The 14,016-nt window shown below is 45.6% G+C and overlaps 1 protein-coding gene across 1 annotated transcript in view; it reads right to left on the reverse strand.

Annotated features, from left to right (window-relative positions):
* Window positions 1–2,766, reverse strand: part of BLMH (bleomycin hydrolase) — a 30,824-nt gene extending 28,058 nt beyond the window's left edge. The window contains exons 1-2 of the mRNA XM_058163977.1: window positions 2,611–2,766; window positions 1,196–1,284 (exon numbers count right to left, since the gene is read on the reverse strand). Coding sequence (XP_058019960.1) covers window positions 1,196–1,284; window positions 2,611–2,629 — 108 coding nt within the window. The 5' untranslated portion in view covers window positions 2,630–2,766. The remainder of the gene's footprint in view (window positions 1–1,195; window positions 1,285–2,610) is intronic.
* Between the last annotated feature and the right edge of the window lie 11,250 nt (window positions 2,767–14,016).

A 14,016-nucleotide genomic window follows, 5' to 3' on the forward strand; every position in this document is an offset into this window, starting at 1 on the left:
GGTCAGAAGGTCGCAAAAGGGGATCATGTGACCTCGGGACACTGCAGCCGTCGTAAATGTGAGTCAGCTGCCGAGCAGATCAAACTCAGCTGGTCTGTCCAGGAAGCTTCTGAGCCAGTGATTTCCCAATCCTTCCTCCTGCACACCGGAACAACTAGACACAAGAACAGTTTTTTCCCGAAGGCCATCACTCTGCTAAACAAATAATTCCCTCAACACTGTCAGACTATTTACTGAATCTGCACTACTATTAATCTTCTCATAGTTCCCATCACCAATCTCTTTCCACTTATGACTGCATGACTGTATATTTGTTGCTGGCAATCCTTATGATTTATACTGATATATTGACCATCAATTGTGTTGTAAATGTTGTACCTTGATGAAGGTATCTTTTCTTTTATGTACACTGAGAGCATCTGCACCAAGACAAATTCCTTGTGTGTCCAATCACACTTGGCCAATAAAAATTCTATTCTATTCTATTCTATTCTATTCTATTCTATTCTATTCTATTCTATTCTATTCTATTCTATTTCTATTCTATTTTATGCTATTCTGAATGTATCTTTTCTTTTATGTACACTGAGAGCAGATGCACCAAGACAAATTCCTTGTGTGTCCAATCACACTTGGCCAATAAAAATTCTATTCTATTCTATTCTATTCTATTCTATTCTATTCTATTCTATTCTATTCTATTCTATTCTATTCTATTTCTATTTCTATTTCTATTTCTATTTCTATTTCTATTCTATTTTATGCTATTCTGAATGTATCTTTTCTTTTATGTACACTGAGAGCAGATGCACCAAGACAAATTCCTTGTGTGTCCAATCACACTTGGCCAATAAAAATTCTATTCTATTCTATTCTATTCTATTCTATTCTATTCTATTCTATTCTATTCTATTCTATTCTATTTCTATTTCTATTTCTATTCTATTTTATGCTATTCTGAATGTATCTTTTCTTTTATGTACACTGAGAGCAGATGCACCAAGACAAATTCCTTGTGTGTCCAATCACACTTGGCCAATAAAAAATTCTATTCTATTCTATTCTATTCTATTCTATTCTATTCTATTCTATTCTATTCTATTCTATTCTATTCTATTCTATTCTGTTCTGTTCTGTTCTGTTCTGTTCTGTTCTGTTCTATTCTATTCTATTCCTACGTCCAAGTCCCATTTACCTTATTGTTCAGAATGTCATTCATCCGCCTGGAGGTTTCCGATGTAGTGGATTCAGGAAAAACCTTCTTGGGAACGACGCCATACTTTTCTATTTTTAAGACAAAAAAACCCCACCACAATTCAAGGCAAGTTATCACACCAGCCACCTGTCGCATCAAATAAAGTCTTAATAAAGGAGAATATTTGTAGCTCAGGATTGAATTGAGGAGTCCTGGGTGCTCTCTGAGCTTGGTGGGTTTCAGACGTTTCGTGACCCAACTAGGGAACATCATCAGTGCTACGAGGAAGGGTTTGCAGAGAGGAGAGGAGTCCCTGGTGCTCGCTGAGTTGAGTGGTTTTCTTGCAGACGTTTCATGACCCAACTGAGCAACATCATCAGTGCTAGAAGGGAGTGGGGTATACAGAGAGGAGGAAGAGGACTAGAAGGGGAAGAGGAAAGAATGAAGGGACGGAAAACGAAGAGGAGGGAGGAGGAGAATCGAGGGGTCTTTATTGATCTCTGGGCTTGGTTGCTTTCTTGCAGACGTTTCAGGACCCAACTAGGTAGCATCATCAGTTCTAGAAAGGAGTGGAGTTTGTGGAGAGGGCGACTGTGGGGTTCTTGGTGCTCTCTGAGCTTGGTGGTTTTCTTACAGACGTCTCATGACCCAACTAAGTAACATTATCAGAGATGGAAAGAAGTAAGATTGGAGGGGGAGGGGGGAGGGAGGGAGGAAGGAGGAGTAATTCCTCCTCCTCTGATATTGTTTCCTGATTGCTTAATTGTAGCCTATGACCAACATTAAGTGTTGTATCTTACAATTCTTGATGAAGGTATCTTTTCTTTTATGTACACCGAGAGCAGATGCACCAAAGACAAATTCCTTGTGTGTCCATTCACACTTGGCCAATAAAAAATCTATTCTAGTCTATAATAACATGGCTTGGTGCTCTCTGAGCCTACTACAGACGTCTCATGACCCAACTAAGTAACATTATCAGAGATAGAAAGATGTAAGACTGGAGGAGGAAGAGGAGGAGGAGGAGGAAAAGGAGGAGGACTGTGGGGTCCTTAGTGCTCTCTGAGCTTAGTGGTTTTCTTAGAGACGTTTCATGATCCAACTAGGGAACATCATCAGTGCTAGAAGGAAAGAAGAGAAGGAGGAGGAGGAGGATGACGACTGTGGCTCTCTGAGCTTGGAGTGGTTTTCTTGCAGACCTTTCATGACCCAACTAGGGAACATTATCAGTGCTAGAAGGGGGGGAGGAGGAGGAGGAGGAGGACTGTGGGGTCCTTAGTGCTCTCTGAGCTTAGTGGTTTTCTTAGAGACGTTTCATGACCCAACTAGGGAACATCATCAGTGCTAGAAGGGAGAAGGGCTCCATTGTGGTCGTTAAGTCGAGGACAGACCTGAAGGGCCTGGCTCTGTCTTACCAATGATGTTCACCAGCATGTCCCACTGGCCGCCATCGTTGCAAGGGTTGGCGAGCAGGAATTGCACCAGCCGCCCATCGACGGGCTCCTGCGCGGTTTCGATGAAGGCGTGGAGGAAGTAGTAGCAGCGTTCGATCTGGGGGGGTTCAGGCAGAAGAGAAGGGCGTCAGAACCCCGGCCCTGCTCGGCTGCTGCTTCGCCCAACAAGTCTGGGTGCCTGGCTCGTTTCCCCCCCCCCCAATCCTCCTGTCGGCACCTGCCCAACCATCACCGTGCCCTTCCCTTGTTGTTCTTATGAGGGGATGCTTAGACCAGGGGTCCCCAACCTTTTGGCCCTCAGGGACCACCAAATTTATAATTTTAAATCCCACGGACCACTAATATGATCTACCTAATGACCGGCTGGGTAGGTGTGGCTAGGTGGTCATGTGACTGGGTAGGCAGGGCCAACTCGATGTCACTCACATTGAGGGACACCTCGCCAGCTTCTACTTGCCCCTCCCCTGCCAGCCACTCATCGCCTCCACACCCGGGCTCCTTAGGGCCCCAACAGGAATCAGTTGTTGGAGCTAAGCAGCCACCATGAGAAAGAGTTCAAACTGGATCTGGCCAAGGAGGAGGCTCAGCAGAAGCACCTCACTGAGGACTAGGAGCATAGGCTTTCCAAGCAGAGGGAAGACCTGCGGGAGTGCAAGGCCAGGTACCGGTGCCTGGAGGCTCAGCCGGCTGAGGTGGTCAGCCAGTTCCAGGCCATGATGCAGTCCCACTGGAACGAGGCCCTCCAGCTCTTCGCCACCAGCAGCATTTCCCTCCAGCCTTCGTCCAGAGCCCCTCACCAGGAGGGCTGAAGCAGACCCCAAGTCAGAATTTTTACCCCCCCTCCGACCCACACAAGAAGACCCCGAAGGGGGAGAATCTCTGCAGCAACACCAACCTTCATTGCACATATCTGATCCAGGGGCCGTAGTTTGAGGACCCCTGATTTAGTGCAATATAAAAAAATGCAGGTAATTTTTCTGCGGACCACCACAATTTTCTCACGGACCACCGGTGGTCCACGGACCACCAGTTGGTGACCTCTGGTTTAGACTATATCTGGCGTTTTTATCTTACTCTCCCGAGGGGAAGCCGGTAGAATACAACCTGAGAGCAAACCCCCTTCCCTTCTAGCAGTGATGAGGTTACCTAGGTGGGTCATGAAAGGTCTGCAAGGAAGCAACCAAGCTCAGAGAGCTCCAAGCACCCTGCAGTCATCGTCTTCCTCCTCCTCCCACCAAACCCCCTTCCCCTTCTAGCACTGATGATGTTCCCTAGTTGGGTCATGAAACGTCTGCAAGAAAACTACCAAGCTCAGAGAGGACCAAGGACCTCACAGTCCTCCTCCTCCTCCCCTTCCTTCCTTCCTTCTAGCACTGATGATGCTACCTAGCTGGGTGACGAAACGTCCACAAGAAAACCACCAAGCTCAGAGAGCACCCAGGGACCCCACAATTGTCATCATCCTCTGTAGAGTCCTTTGGTGCTGCTCCCTGAGCTTGGTGGTTTTCTTGCAGACATTTCATCACCCAGCTAGGGAACATCATCAGTGCTTGGAAGGGACTCGGGGTTTAAGGAGAGGAGGAGGAGGAGAGGGAGGAGGAGGGTGACTTTGGGGTCCTTGGTCCTCTTTGAGCTTGGTGGTTTTCTTGCAGACGTTTCGTGACCCAACTAGGAAACATCATCAGTGCTAGAAGGGAGTGGGGTTTACGAGGAGGAGGAGGAAGAGGAGAAGGGCTGTGGGGGTCCCTGGTGCTCTCTGAGCTTGGTGGTTTTCTTGCAGCCGTTTTATGACCCAACTATGTAATGTCATCAGTGCTAGAAGGGAGGAGGAGGAGGAGAAGGAAAAGGACCAATGAGTTCTTGGTGCTCTGTGAGCTGGGACATTTTCCATGAAGACGTTTCATCACCCAACTAGGTAACGCCAACAGTGCTAGGAGGGAACGGGGTATTCTCGCAGACATTTCATGACCCACCTACGTATTTTTTTTTTATTTTTTTACATTTATATCCCGCCCTTCTCCGAAGACTCAGGGCGGCTTACAGTGTGTAAGGCAATAGTCTCATCCTATTTGTATATTTACAAAGTCAACTTATTGCCCCCCCCAACAATCTGGGTCCTCATTTTACCTACCTTATAAAGGATGGAAGGCTGAGTCAACCTTGGGCCTGGTGGGACTAGAACCTGCAGTAATTGCAAGCAGCTGCTGTGTTTTAATAACAGGCTCCTTACAGCCTGAGCCACCACGGCCCATCAGCGATGGTGGGGGAGCACAAGAAAGTCAGAACCACCAGCTAACATCGTATTTCAACATTTTGGGTTTTTTTTTTTTGCTGACCTCACTTTCCCTCTTAGCAATCTTCTATTGTAATTTCTAATTGCAGGGTGTGGGTTGTTTTGTTTTGTTTTCCCTCTTGAGTACGCTATCCTGTCTTCGTATTTCCACCCTTTCTTCCTGCCAGGTACGCTGGGAGCTCCAGGAAAGAACCAAGCAAGTACGTAAATCAATCGGGGATCCGCCCGAGCGCAGCTCCTTTCAAACCGTCATGAGCCAAGGTTGCTTCTTACGTTACGCAGGAAAAAAATAAACAAGACTCTTTTGAATTATCACCTTTTTTACCTTTTCATTCCCGGTTTCACAATAACGGCCGAGAGGCAAACACAACAGCTGCAAGCATAATACTAGCAGCCACGTTGTCTCTCAGTCTGGCAACTTTTAAGAAGAGTGGCTGGTTGGGGAATTCTGGGAGTTGAAGTCCACCCGTCTCAAAGTTGCTAAACATCGTTCCAAGAGCTAAAACGTCCTACCTGCACCAAATACTCGGCTGGGACCACAATCCCCAGCTTTCGGAATAACAAGAGTTGGAAGGGACCTCGGAGGTCTTCTAGTCCAACCCCGGGCTCAGGCTGGAAACCCTACACCATCTCAGTCAGATGGTTATCCAACATCTTCTTAAAAGCTTCCAGTGTTGGAGCATTAACAACTTCTGGAGGCAAGTCCTTCCACTGATTAATTGTTCTAACTGTCAGGAAATTCCTCCTTAGTTCTAAGTTGCTTCTTTCCTTGATCAGTTTCCACCCATTGCTTCTTGTTCTATCCTCAGGTGCTTTGGAGAATAGCTTGACTCCCTCTTCTTTGGGGCAACCCCTGAGAGATTGGAACACTGCTATCATGTCTCCCCTAGTCCTTCTTTTCCTTAAACTAGACATACCCAATTCCTGCAACCGTTCTTCATATGTTTTAGCCTCCAGTCCCCTAATCATCTTTGTTGCTCTCACTCTTTCTTGGCTTTTGGCTTTCTTTGAAAACATTTCGCTTCTCATTCAAGAGGCTTCTTCAGTTCTTCAGAGAGAGATGGACAAGGCAGGAGGTTTCAAGTCCCAAGAAAAACAGGAAAGTCTTAAAAGAGCCAAGTTTGCAGACCCTGCCTTAACTCCTCATAGCTGGCTGGGGAACTCTGGGAGTTGAAGTCCACCAGTCTTAAATGAGCCAAGTTTGCAGACCCCTGCCTTAACTCCTCACAGCTGGCTGAGGAACTCTGGGAGTTGAAGTCCACCAGTCTTAAAGAGCCAAGTTTGCAGACCCTGCCTTAACTCCTCATAGCTGGCTGAGGAACTCTGGGAGTTGAAGTCCACCAGTCTTAAATGAGCCAAGTTTGCAGACCCTGCCTTAACTCCTCACAGCTGGCTGAGGAATTCTGGGAGTTGAAGTCCACCAGTCTTAAAGAGCCAAGTTTGCAGACCCCTGCCTTAACTCCTCATAGCTGGCTGAGGAACTCTGGGAGTTGAAGTCCACCAGTCTTAAATGAGCCAAGTTTGCAGACCCTGCCTTAACTCCTCACAGCTGGCTGAGGAATTCTGGGAGTTGAAGTCCACCAGTCTTAAAGAGCCAAGTTTGCAGACCCTGCCTTAACTCCTCATAGCTGGCTGAGGAACTCTGGGAGTTGAAGTCCACCAGTCTTAAATGAGCCAAGTTTGCAGACCCCTGCCTTAACTCCTCATAGCTGGCTGAGGAACTCTGGGAGTTGAAGTCCACCAGTCTTAAAAGAGCCAAGTTTGCAGACCCCTGCCTTAACTCCTCATAGCTGGCTGAGGAACTCTGGGAGTTGAAGTCCACCAGTCTTAAATGAGCCAAGTTTGCAGACCCCTGCCTTAACTCCTCATAGCTGGCTGAGGAATTCTGGGAGTTGAAGTCCAGAAGTCTTAAAAGAGCCAAGTTTGCAGACCCCTGCCTTAACTCCTCATAGCTGGCTGAGGAACTCTGGGAGTTGAAGTCCACCAGTCTTAAATGAGCCAAGTTTGCAGACCCCTGCCTTAACTCCTCATAGCTGGCTGAGGAACTCTGGGAGTTGAAGTCCACCAGTCTTAAATGAGCCAAGTTTGCAGACCCCTGCCTTAACTCCTCATAGCTGGCTGAGGAATTCTGGGAGTTGAAGTGCACCAGTCTTAAATGAGCCTAGTTTGCAGACCCTGCCTTAACTCCTCATAGCTGGCTGAGGAACTCTGGGAGTTGAAGTCCACCAGTCTTAAAGAGCCAAGTTTGCAGACCCTGCCTTAACTCCTCACAGCTGGCTGAGGAATTCTGGGAGTTGAAGTCCACCAGTCTTAAAGAGCCAAGTTTGCAGACCCTGCCTTAACTCCTCATAGCTGGCTGAGGAATTCTGGGAGTTGAAGTCCACCAGTCTTAAAAGGTGGTGTTTTGTTTTTTCCAAAAGCAATTCGACTTTAATGTAAAATAATATAATATAACAACAGAGTTGGAAGGGACTCGGGGTTTAAGGAGAGGAGGAGGAAAAGAAAGATATAAAGAGAAAGAAAGAAAAGAAGGAAGGAAAGGACCAATGAGTTCTTGGTGCTCTCTGAGCTTAGTGGTTTTCTTAGAGACGTTTCATGATCCAACTAGGGAACATCATCATGCTAGAAGGAAAGAAAGAGAGAGATGGACAAGGCAGGAGGTTTCAAGTCCCAAGAAAAACAGGAAAGTCTTAAAGAGCCAAGTTTGCAGACCCCTGCCTTAACTCCTCACAGCTGGCTGAGGAACTCTGGGAGTTGAAGTCCACCAGTCTTAAATGAGCCAAGTTTGCAGACCCTGCCTTAACTCCTCATAGCTGGCTGAGGAACTCTGGGAGTTGAAGTCCACCAGTCTTAAAGAGCCAAGTTTGCAGACCCTGCCTTAACTCCTCATAGCTGGCTGAGGAATTCTGGGAGTTGAAGTCCACCAGTCTTAAAAGAGCCAAGTTTGCAGACCCTGCCTTAACTCCTCATAGCTGGCTGAGGAACTCTGGGAGTTGAAGTCCACCAGTCTTAAATGAGCCAAGTTTGCAGACCCTGCCTTAACTCCTCATAGCTGGCTGAGGAACTCTGGGAGTTGAAGTCCACAAGTCTTAAAGAGCCAAGTTTGCAGACCCTGCCTTAACTCCTCACAGCTGGCTGAGGAATTCTGGGAGTTGAAGTCCACCAGTCTTAAAGAGCCAAGTTTGCAGACCCTGCCTTAACTCCTCATAGCTGGCTGAGGAATTCTGGGAGTTGAAGTCCACCAGTCTTAAAAGGTGGTGTTTTGTTTTTTTCCAAAAAGCAATTCGACTTTAATGTAAAATAATATAATATAACAACAGAGTTGGAAGGGACCTTGGAGGCCTTCTAGTCCAACCCCCTGCCCAGGCAGGAAACCCTACACCATCTCAGTCAGATGGTTATCCAACATTTTCTTAAAAACTTCCAGTGTTGGAGGATTCACAACTTCTGCAGGCAAGTCGTTCCACTGATTAATTATTCTAACTGTCAGGAAATTTCTCCTTAGTTCTAAGTTGCTTCTCTCCTTGATCAGTTTCCACCCATTGCTTCTTGTTCTACCCTCAGGTGCTTTGGAGAATAGCTTGACTCCCTCTTCTTTGGGGCAACCCCTGAGAGATTGGAACACTGCTATCATGTCTCCCCTGGTCCTTCTTTCCATTAAACTAGACATACCCAGTTCCTGCAACCGTTCTTCATATGTTTTAGCCTCCAGTCCCCTAATCATCTTTGTTGCTCTCACTCTTTCTTGGCTTTTGGCTTTCTTTGAAAACATTTCGCTTCTCATTCAAGAGGCTTCTTCAGTTCTTCAGAGAGAGATGGACAAGGCAGGAGGTTTCAAGTCCCAAGAAAAACAGGAAAGTCTTAAAAGAGCCAAGTTTGCAGACCCTGCCTTAACTCCTCACAGCTGGCTGAGGAACTCTGGGAGTTGAAGTCCACCAGTCTTAAAGAGCCAAGTTTGCAGACCCTGCCTTAACTCCTCATAGCTGGCTGAGGAATTCTGGGAGTTGAAGTCCACCAGTCTTAAATGAGAAAGAAAAGGAAGAAAAGAAAGAGAGAGATGGACAAGGCAGGAGGTTTCAAGTCCCAAGAAAAACAGGAAAAAGTCTTAAAAGGTGGTGTTTTGTTTTTTTCCAAAAAGCAATTCGACTTTAATGTAAAATAATATAATATAACAACAGAGTTGGAAGGGACCTTGGAGGCCTTCTAGTCCAACCCCCTGCCCAGGCAGGAAACCCTACACCATCTCAGTCAGATGGTTATCCAACATTTTCTTAAAAACTTCCAGTGTTGGAGGATTCACAACTTCTGCAGGCAAGTCGTTCCACTGATTAATTATTCTAACTGTCAGGAAATTTCTCCTTAGTTCTAAGTTGCTTCTCTCCTTGATCAGTTTCCACCCATTGCTTCTTGTTCTACCCTCAGGTGCTTTGGAGAATAGCTTGACTCCCTCTTCTTTGGGGCAACCCCTGAGAGATTGGAACACTGCTATCATGTCTCCCCTGGTCCTTCTTTCCATTAAACTAGACATACCCAGTTCCTGCAACCGTTCTTCATATGTTTTAGCCTCCAGTCCCCTAATCATCTTTGTTGCTCTCACTCTTTCTTGGCTTTTTTGGCTTTCTTTGAAAACATTTCGCTTCTCATTCAAGAGGCTTCTTCAGTTCTTCAGAGAGAGATGGGGGAAGGAAGGAAGGAAGGAAAATAATGAGAGAAAGAAAGAAAAAGAAATAGACAAACAGAAAGAGAAAGAGAGAGAAAGAAAGGAACAGAAAGGAAGAAAAAGAAAAGAAAAGAATGATAGAAAAGAGAGCAAGAAAAGAAAGAGAGAGAGAAAGAAAAGGAAGAAAAGAAAAGAAGAAAACGAATGATAGAAAGAGAAAGAAAGAAAAGAAAGAAAGAAAGAGAGAGAAAGAAAGAAAGAGAAAGAAATGAAGAGAAAGAGGAAAAAGAAGAAGAAAGAAAAGAAGGAAAGAGAAAGAATGAGAGAAAGAAAAGAAAGACAGAAAGGGAGACAGAGAAAGTGAGAAAAGGAGGAAAAGAAAGAAAGAAAGAAAGAAAGAGAAAGAGAGAGAGAGAGAGAGAGAGAAAGAAAGAAAGAAATGAAGAGAAAGAGGAAGGAAGAAAAGAAAGATATAAAGAGAAAGAAAGAAAAGAAAAGACAAAGAGAAAGAGAGAGTAAGAAAGAAAGAGAGAAAGAAATGAAGAGAAAGAGCAAAAAGAAGAAGAAAGAAAGAAGGAAAGAAAGAGAAAGAATGAGAAAGAAAAAGAAAGTCAGAAAGAGAGACAGAGAAAGAGAGAAAAAGGAGGAAAAAGAAAGAGAGAAAGAAAGAAAGAGAGAGAAAGAAAAAGAAAGAAAGAAAGAAAGAAAAAGAGAAAGAAAGAAAGAAAGAAAGAAAGAAAGAAAGAAAATGACGGGATGAATGGATGGCAAGAACTCTGAAGAAATGAAGCTTCTTAAATGAGAAGCGAAACGTTTTCAGAGGTAAAAATAGTCCAAGGTGTCTTTTGGAAAAAGCCCCTTTCAGAGAACCTGGAGGACGGAGACAAAAGAGAGAGGAAAAAACACCACCCTGCAGCTCGCATTGCCTGCCCCAACCATCCAGGGCAGGGGTGAAATTTACTTACCTTCCCTACCGGTTTGGAAGAGCACACGCCCCCCACGCACCACATAGACCCTCTGCGCATGCGCAAACCCTTCTGCGCATGCACAGAGGGTAAAAAATAAACCCAGGTTAAAACCAGGAAGTAACGATGATTGGGCGGGTGAGTGAAGCCTCGCACTGACATCGCTACCGGTTCTCCAAACCACCCGCTGCCATTGCTACCGGTTCTGCCGAACCGGGATGAACCAGTAACATTTCACCCCTGATCCAGGGTCTCCTCGCTTCTCCCCAGGCCCCGTTGCCCAAATTGAAACTTTAAGCATCTCCTCCCAACTTGTTGTGTCTGCGCCCCCCCGAACTGGGCCCCCTGCCAGAAGGTGACTTGGAAAGTGAGGGGGAAGGGCCGTCAGGACTTACCTCGGGAGCACCGGCTTCCCTGGCTCAGCTCCAGGAGCCAGAGGCAGGAAAGGTGGAGGAGATAACGAGGCCTCCATCCCCTGACTCTTTCCCCCACACGGCCACGCCTCCAGACCCAGCCTTAACTCCTCACAGGCTGAGGAACTCTGGGAGTTGAAGTCCACCAGTCTTAAAAGAGCCAAGTTTGCAGACCCTGCCTTAACTCCTCACAGGCTGAGGAACTCTGGGAGTTGAAGTCCACCAGTCTTAAAAGAGCCAAGTTTGCAGACCCCTGCCTTAACTCCTCAGAGCTGGCTGAGGAACTCTGGGAGTTGAAGTCCACCAGTCTTAAATGAGCCAAGTTTGCAGACCCTGCCTTAACTCCTCAGAGCTGGCTGAGGAATTCTGGGAGTTGAAGTCCACCAGTCTTAAAAGAGCCAAGTTTGCAGACCCTGCCTTAACTCCTCAGAGCTGGCTGAGGAATTCTGGGAGTTGAAGTCCACAAGTCTTAAAAGAGCCAAGTTTGCAGACCCTGCCTTAACTCCTCACAGGCTGAGGAACTCTGGGAGTTGAAGTCCACCAGTCTTAAAAGAGCCAAGTTTGCAGACCCTGCCTTAACTCCTCAGAGCTGGCTGAGGAATTCTGGGAGTTGAAGTCCACAAGTCTTAAAAGAGCCAAGTTTGCAGACCCTGCCTTAACTCCTCAGAGCTGGCTGAGGAACTCTGGGAGTTGAAGTCCACCAGTCTTAAATGAGCCAAGTTTGCAGACCCTGCCTTAACTCCTCAGAGCTGGCTGAGGAATTCTGGGAGTTGAAGTCCACCAGTCTTAAATGAGCCAAGTTTGCAGACCCTGCCTTAACTCCTCAGAGCTGGCTGAGGAATTCTGGGAGTTGAAGTCCACCAGTCTTAAATGAGCCAAGTTTGCAGACCCTGCCTTAACTCCTCAGAGCTGGCTGAGGAATTCTGGGAGTTGAAGTCCACCAGTCTTAAATGAGCCAAGTTTGCAGACCCCTGCCTTAACTCCTCAGAGCTGGCTGAGGAACTCTGGGAGTTGAAGTCCACCAGTCTTAAAAAGCCAAGTTTGCAGACCCTGCCTTAACTCCTCAGAGCTGGCTGAGGAACTCTGGGAGTTGAAGTCCACAAGTCTTAAAAGAGCCAAGTTTGCAGACCCTGCCTTAACTCCTCACAGCTGGCTGAGGAATTCTGGGAGTTGAAGTCCACCAGTCTTAAAAAGCCAAGTTTGCAGACCCTGCCTTAACTCCTCATAGCTGGCTGAGGAACTCTGGGAGTTGAAGTCCACAAGTCTTAAAAGAGCCAAGTTTGCAGACCCTGCCTTAACTCCTCACAGGCTGAGGAACTCTGGGAGTTGAAGTCCACCAGTCTTAAATGAGCCAAGTTTGCAGACCCTGCCTTAACTCCTCAGAGCTGGCTGAGGAATTCTGGGAGTTGAAGTCCACCAGTCTTAAATGAGCCAAGTTTGCAGACCCTGCCTTAACTCCTCAGAGCTGGCTGAGGAACTCTGGGAGTTGAAGTCCACCAGTCTTAAATGAGCCAAGTTTGCAGACCCTGCCTTAACTCCTCAGAGCTGGCTGAGGAATTCTGGGAGTTGAAGTCCACAAGTCTTAAAAGAGCCAAGTTTGCAGACCCCTGCCTTAACTCCTCACAGCTGGCTGAGGAACTCTGGGAGTTGAAGTCCACCAGTCTTAAAAGAGCCAAGTTTGCAGACCCTGCCTTAACTCCTCACAGCTGGCTGAGGAACTCTGGGAGTTGAAGTCCACCAGTCTTAAAAGAGCCAAGTTTGCAGACCCCTGCCTTAACTCCTGCCCAGGCAGGAAACCCTACACCATCTCAGTCAGATGGTTATCCAACATTTTCTTAAAAACTTCCAGTGTTGGAGGATTCACAACTTCTGCAGGCAAGTCGTTCCACTGATTAATTATTCTAACTGTCAGGAAATTTCTCCTTAGTTCTAAGTTGCTTCTCTCCTTGATCAGTTTCCACCCATTGCTTCTTGTTCTACCCTCAGGTGCTTTGGAGAATAGCTTGACTCCCTCTTCTTTGGGGCAACCCCTGAGAGATTGGAACACTGCTATCATGTCTCCCCTGGTCCTTCTTTCCATTAAACTAGACATACCCAGTTCCTGCAACCGTTCTTCATATGTTTTAGCCTCCAGTCCCCTAATCATCTTTGTTGCTCTCACTCTTTCTTGGCTTTTTTGGCTTTCTTTGAAAACATTTCGCTTCTCATTCAAGAGGCTTCTTCAGTTCTTCAGAGAGAGATGGGGGAAGGAAGGAAGGAAGGAAAATAATGAGAGAAAGAAAGAAAAAGAAATAGACAAACAGAAAGAGAAAGAGAGAGAAAGAAAGGAACAGAAAGGAAGAAAAAGAAAAGAAAAAGAATGATAGAAAAAGAGAGCAAGAAAAGAAAGAGAGAGAGAGAAAGAAAAAGGAAGAAAAAGAAAGAAGAAAACGAATGATAGAAAGAGAAAGAAAGAAAAGAAAGAAACAAAGAGAGAGAATAAGAAAGAAAAAGAGAGAAAGAAATGAAGAGAAAGAGGAAAAAAGAAGAAAGAAAGAAGGAAAGAGAAAGAATGAGAGAAAGAAAAGAAAGAAAGAAAGAGAGAAAGAAATGAAGAGAAAGAGAGAGAATAAGAAAGAAAAGAAAGAAAGAAAGAAAGAGAGAGAGAGAGAGAGAGAGAGAAAGAAAGAAAAGAGAAAGAAATGAAGAGAAAGAGGAAGGAAGAAAAGAAAGATATAAAGAGAAAGAAAGAAAAGAAAAGACAAAGAGAAAGAGAGAAAGAAAGAAAAGAGAGAGAAAGAAATGAAGAGAAAGAGGAAAAGAAGAAGAAAGAAAGAAGGAAAGAAAGAGAAAGAATGAGAAAGAAAAGAAAGTCAGAAAGAGAGACAGAGAAAGTGAGAAAAGGAGGAAAAGAAAGAGAGAAAGAAAGAAAGAGAGAGAAAGAAAAAGAAAGAAAGAAAGAAAGAAAGAAAGAAAGAAAGAAAGAAAGAAAGAAAGAAAGAAAGAAAGAAAATGACGGGATGAATGGATGGCAAGAACTCTGAAGAAATGAAGCTT

The sequence above is a fragment of the Ahaetulla prasina genome, chromosome 1, assembly GCF_028640845.1.
Source record: "Ahaetulla prasina isolate Xishuangbanna chromosome 1, ASM2864084v1, whole genome shotgun sequence".
Taxonomy (NCBI): Eukaryota; Metazoa; Chordata; class Lepidosauria; order Squamata; family Colubridae; genus Ahaetulla; species Ahaetulla prasina.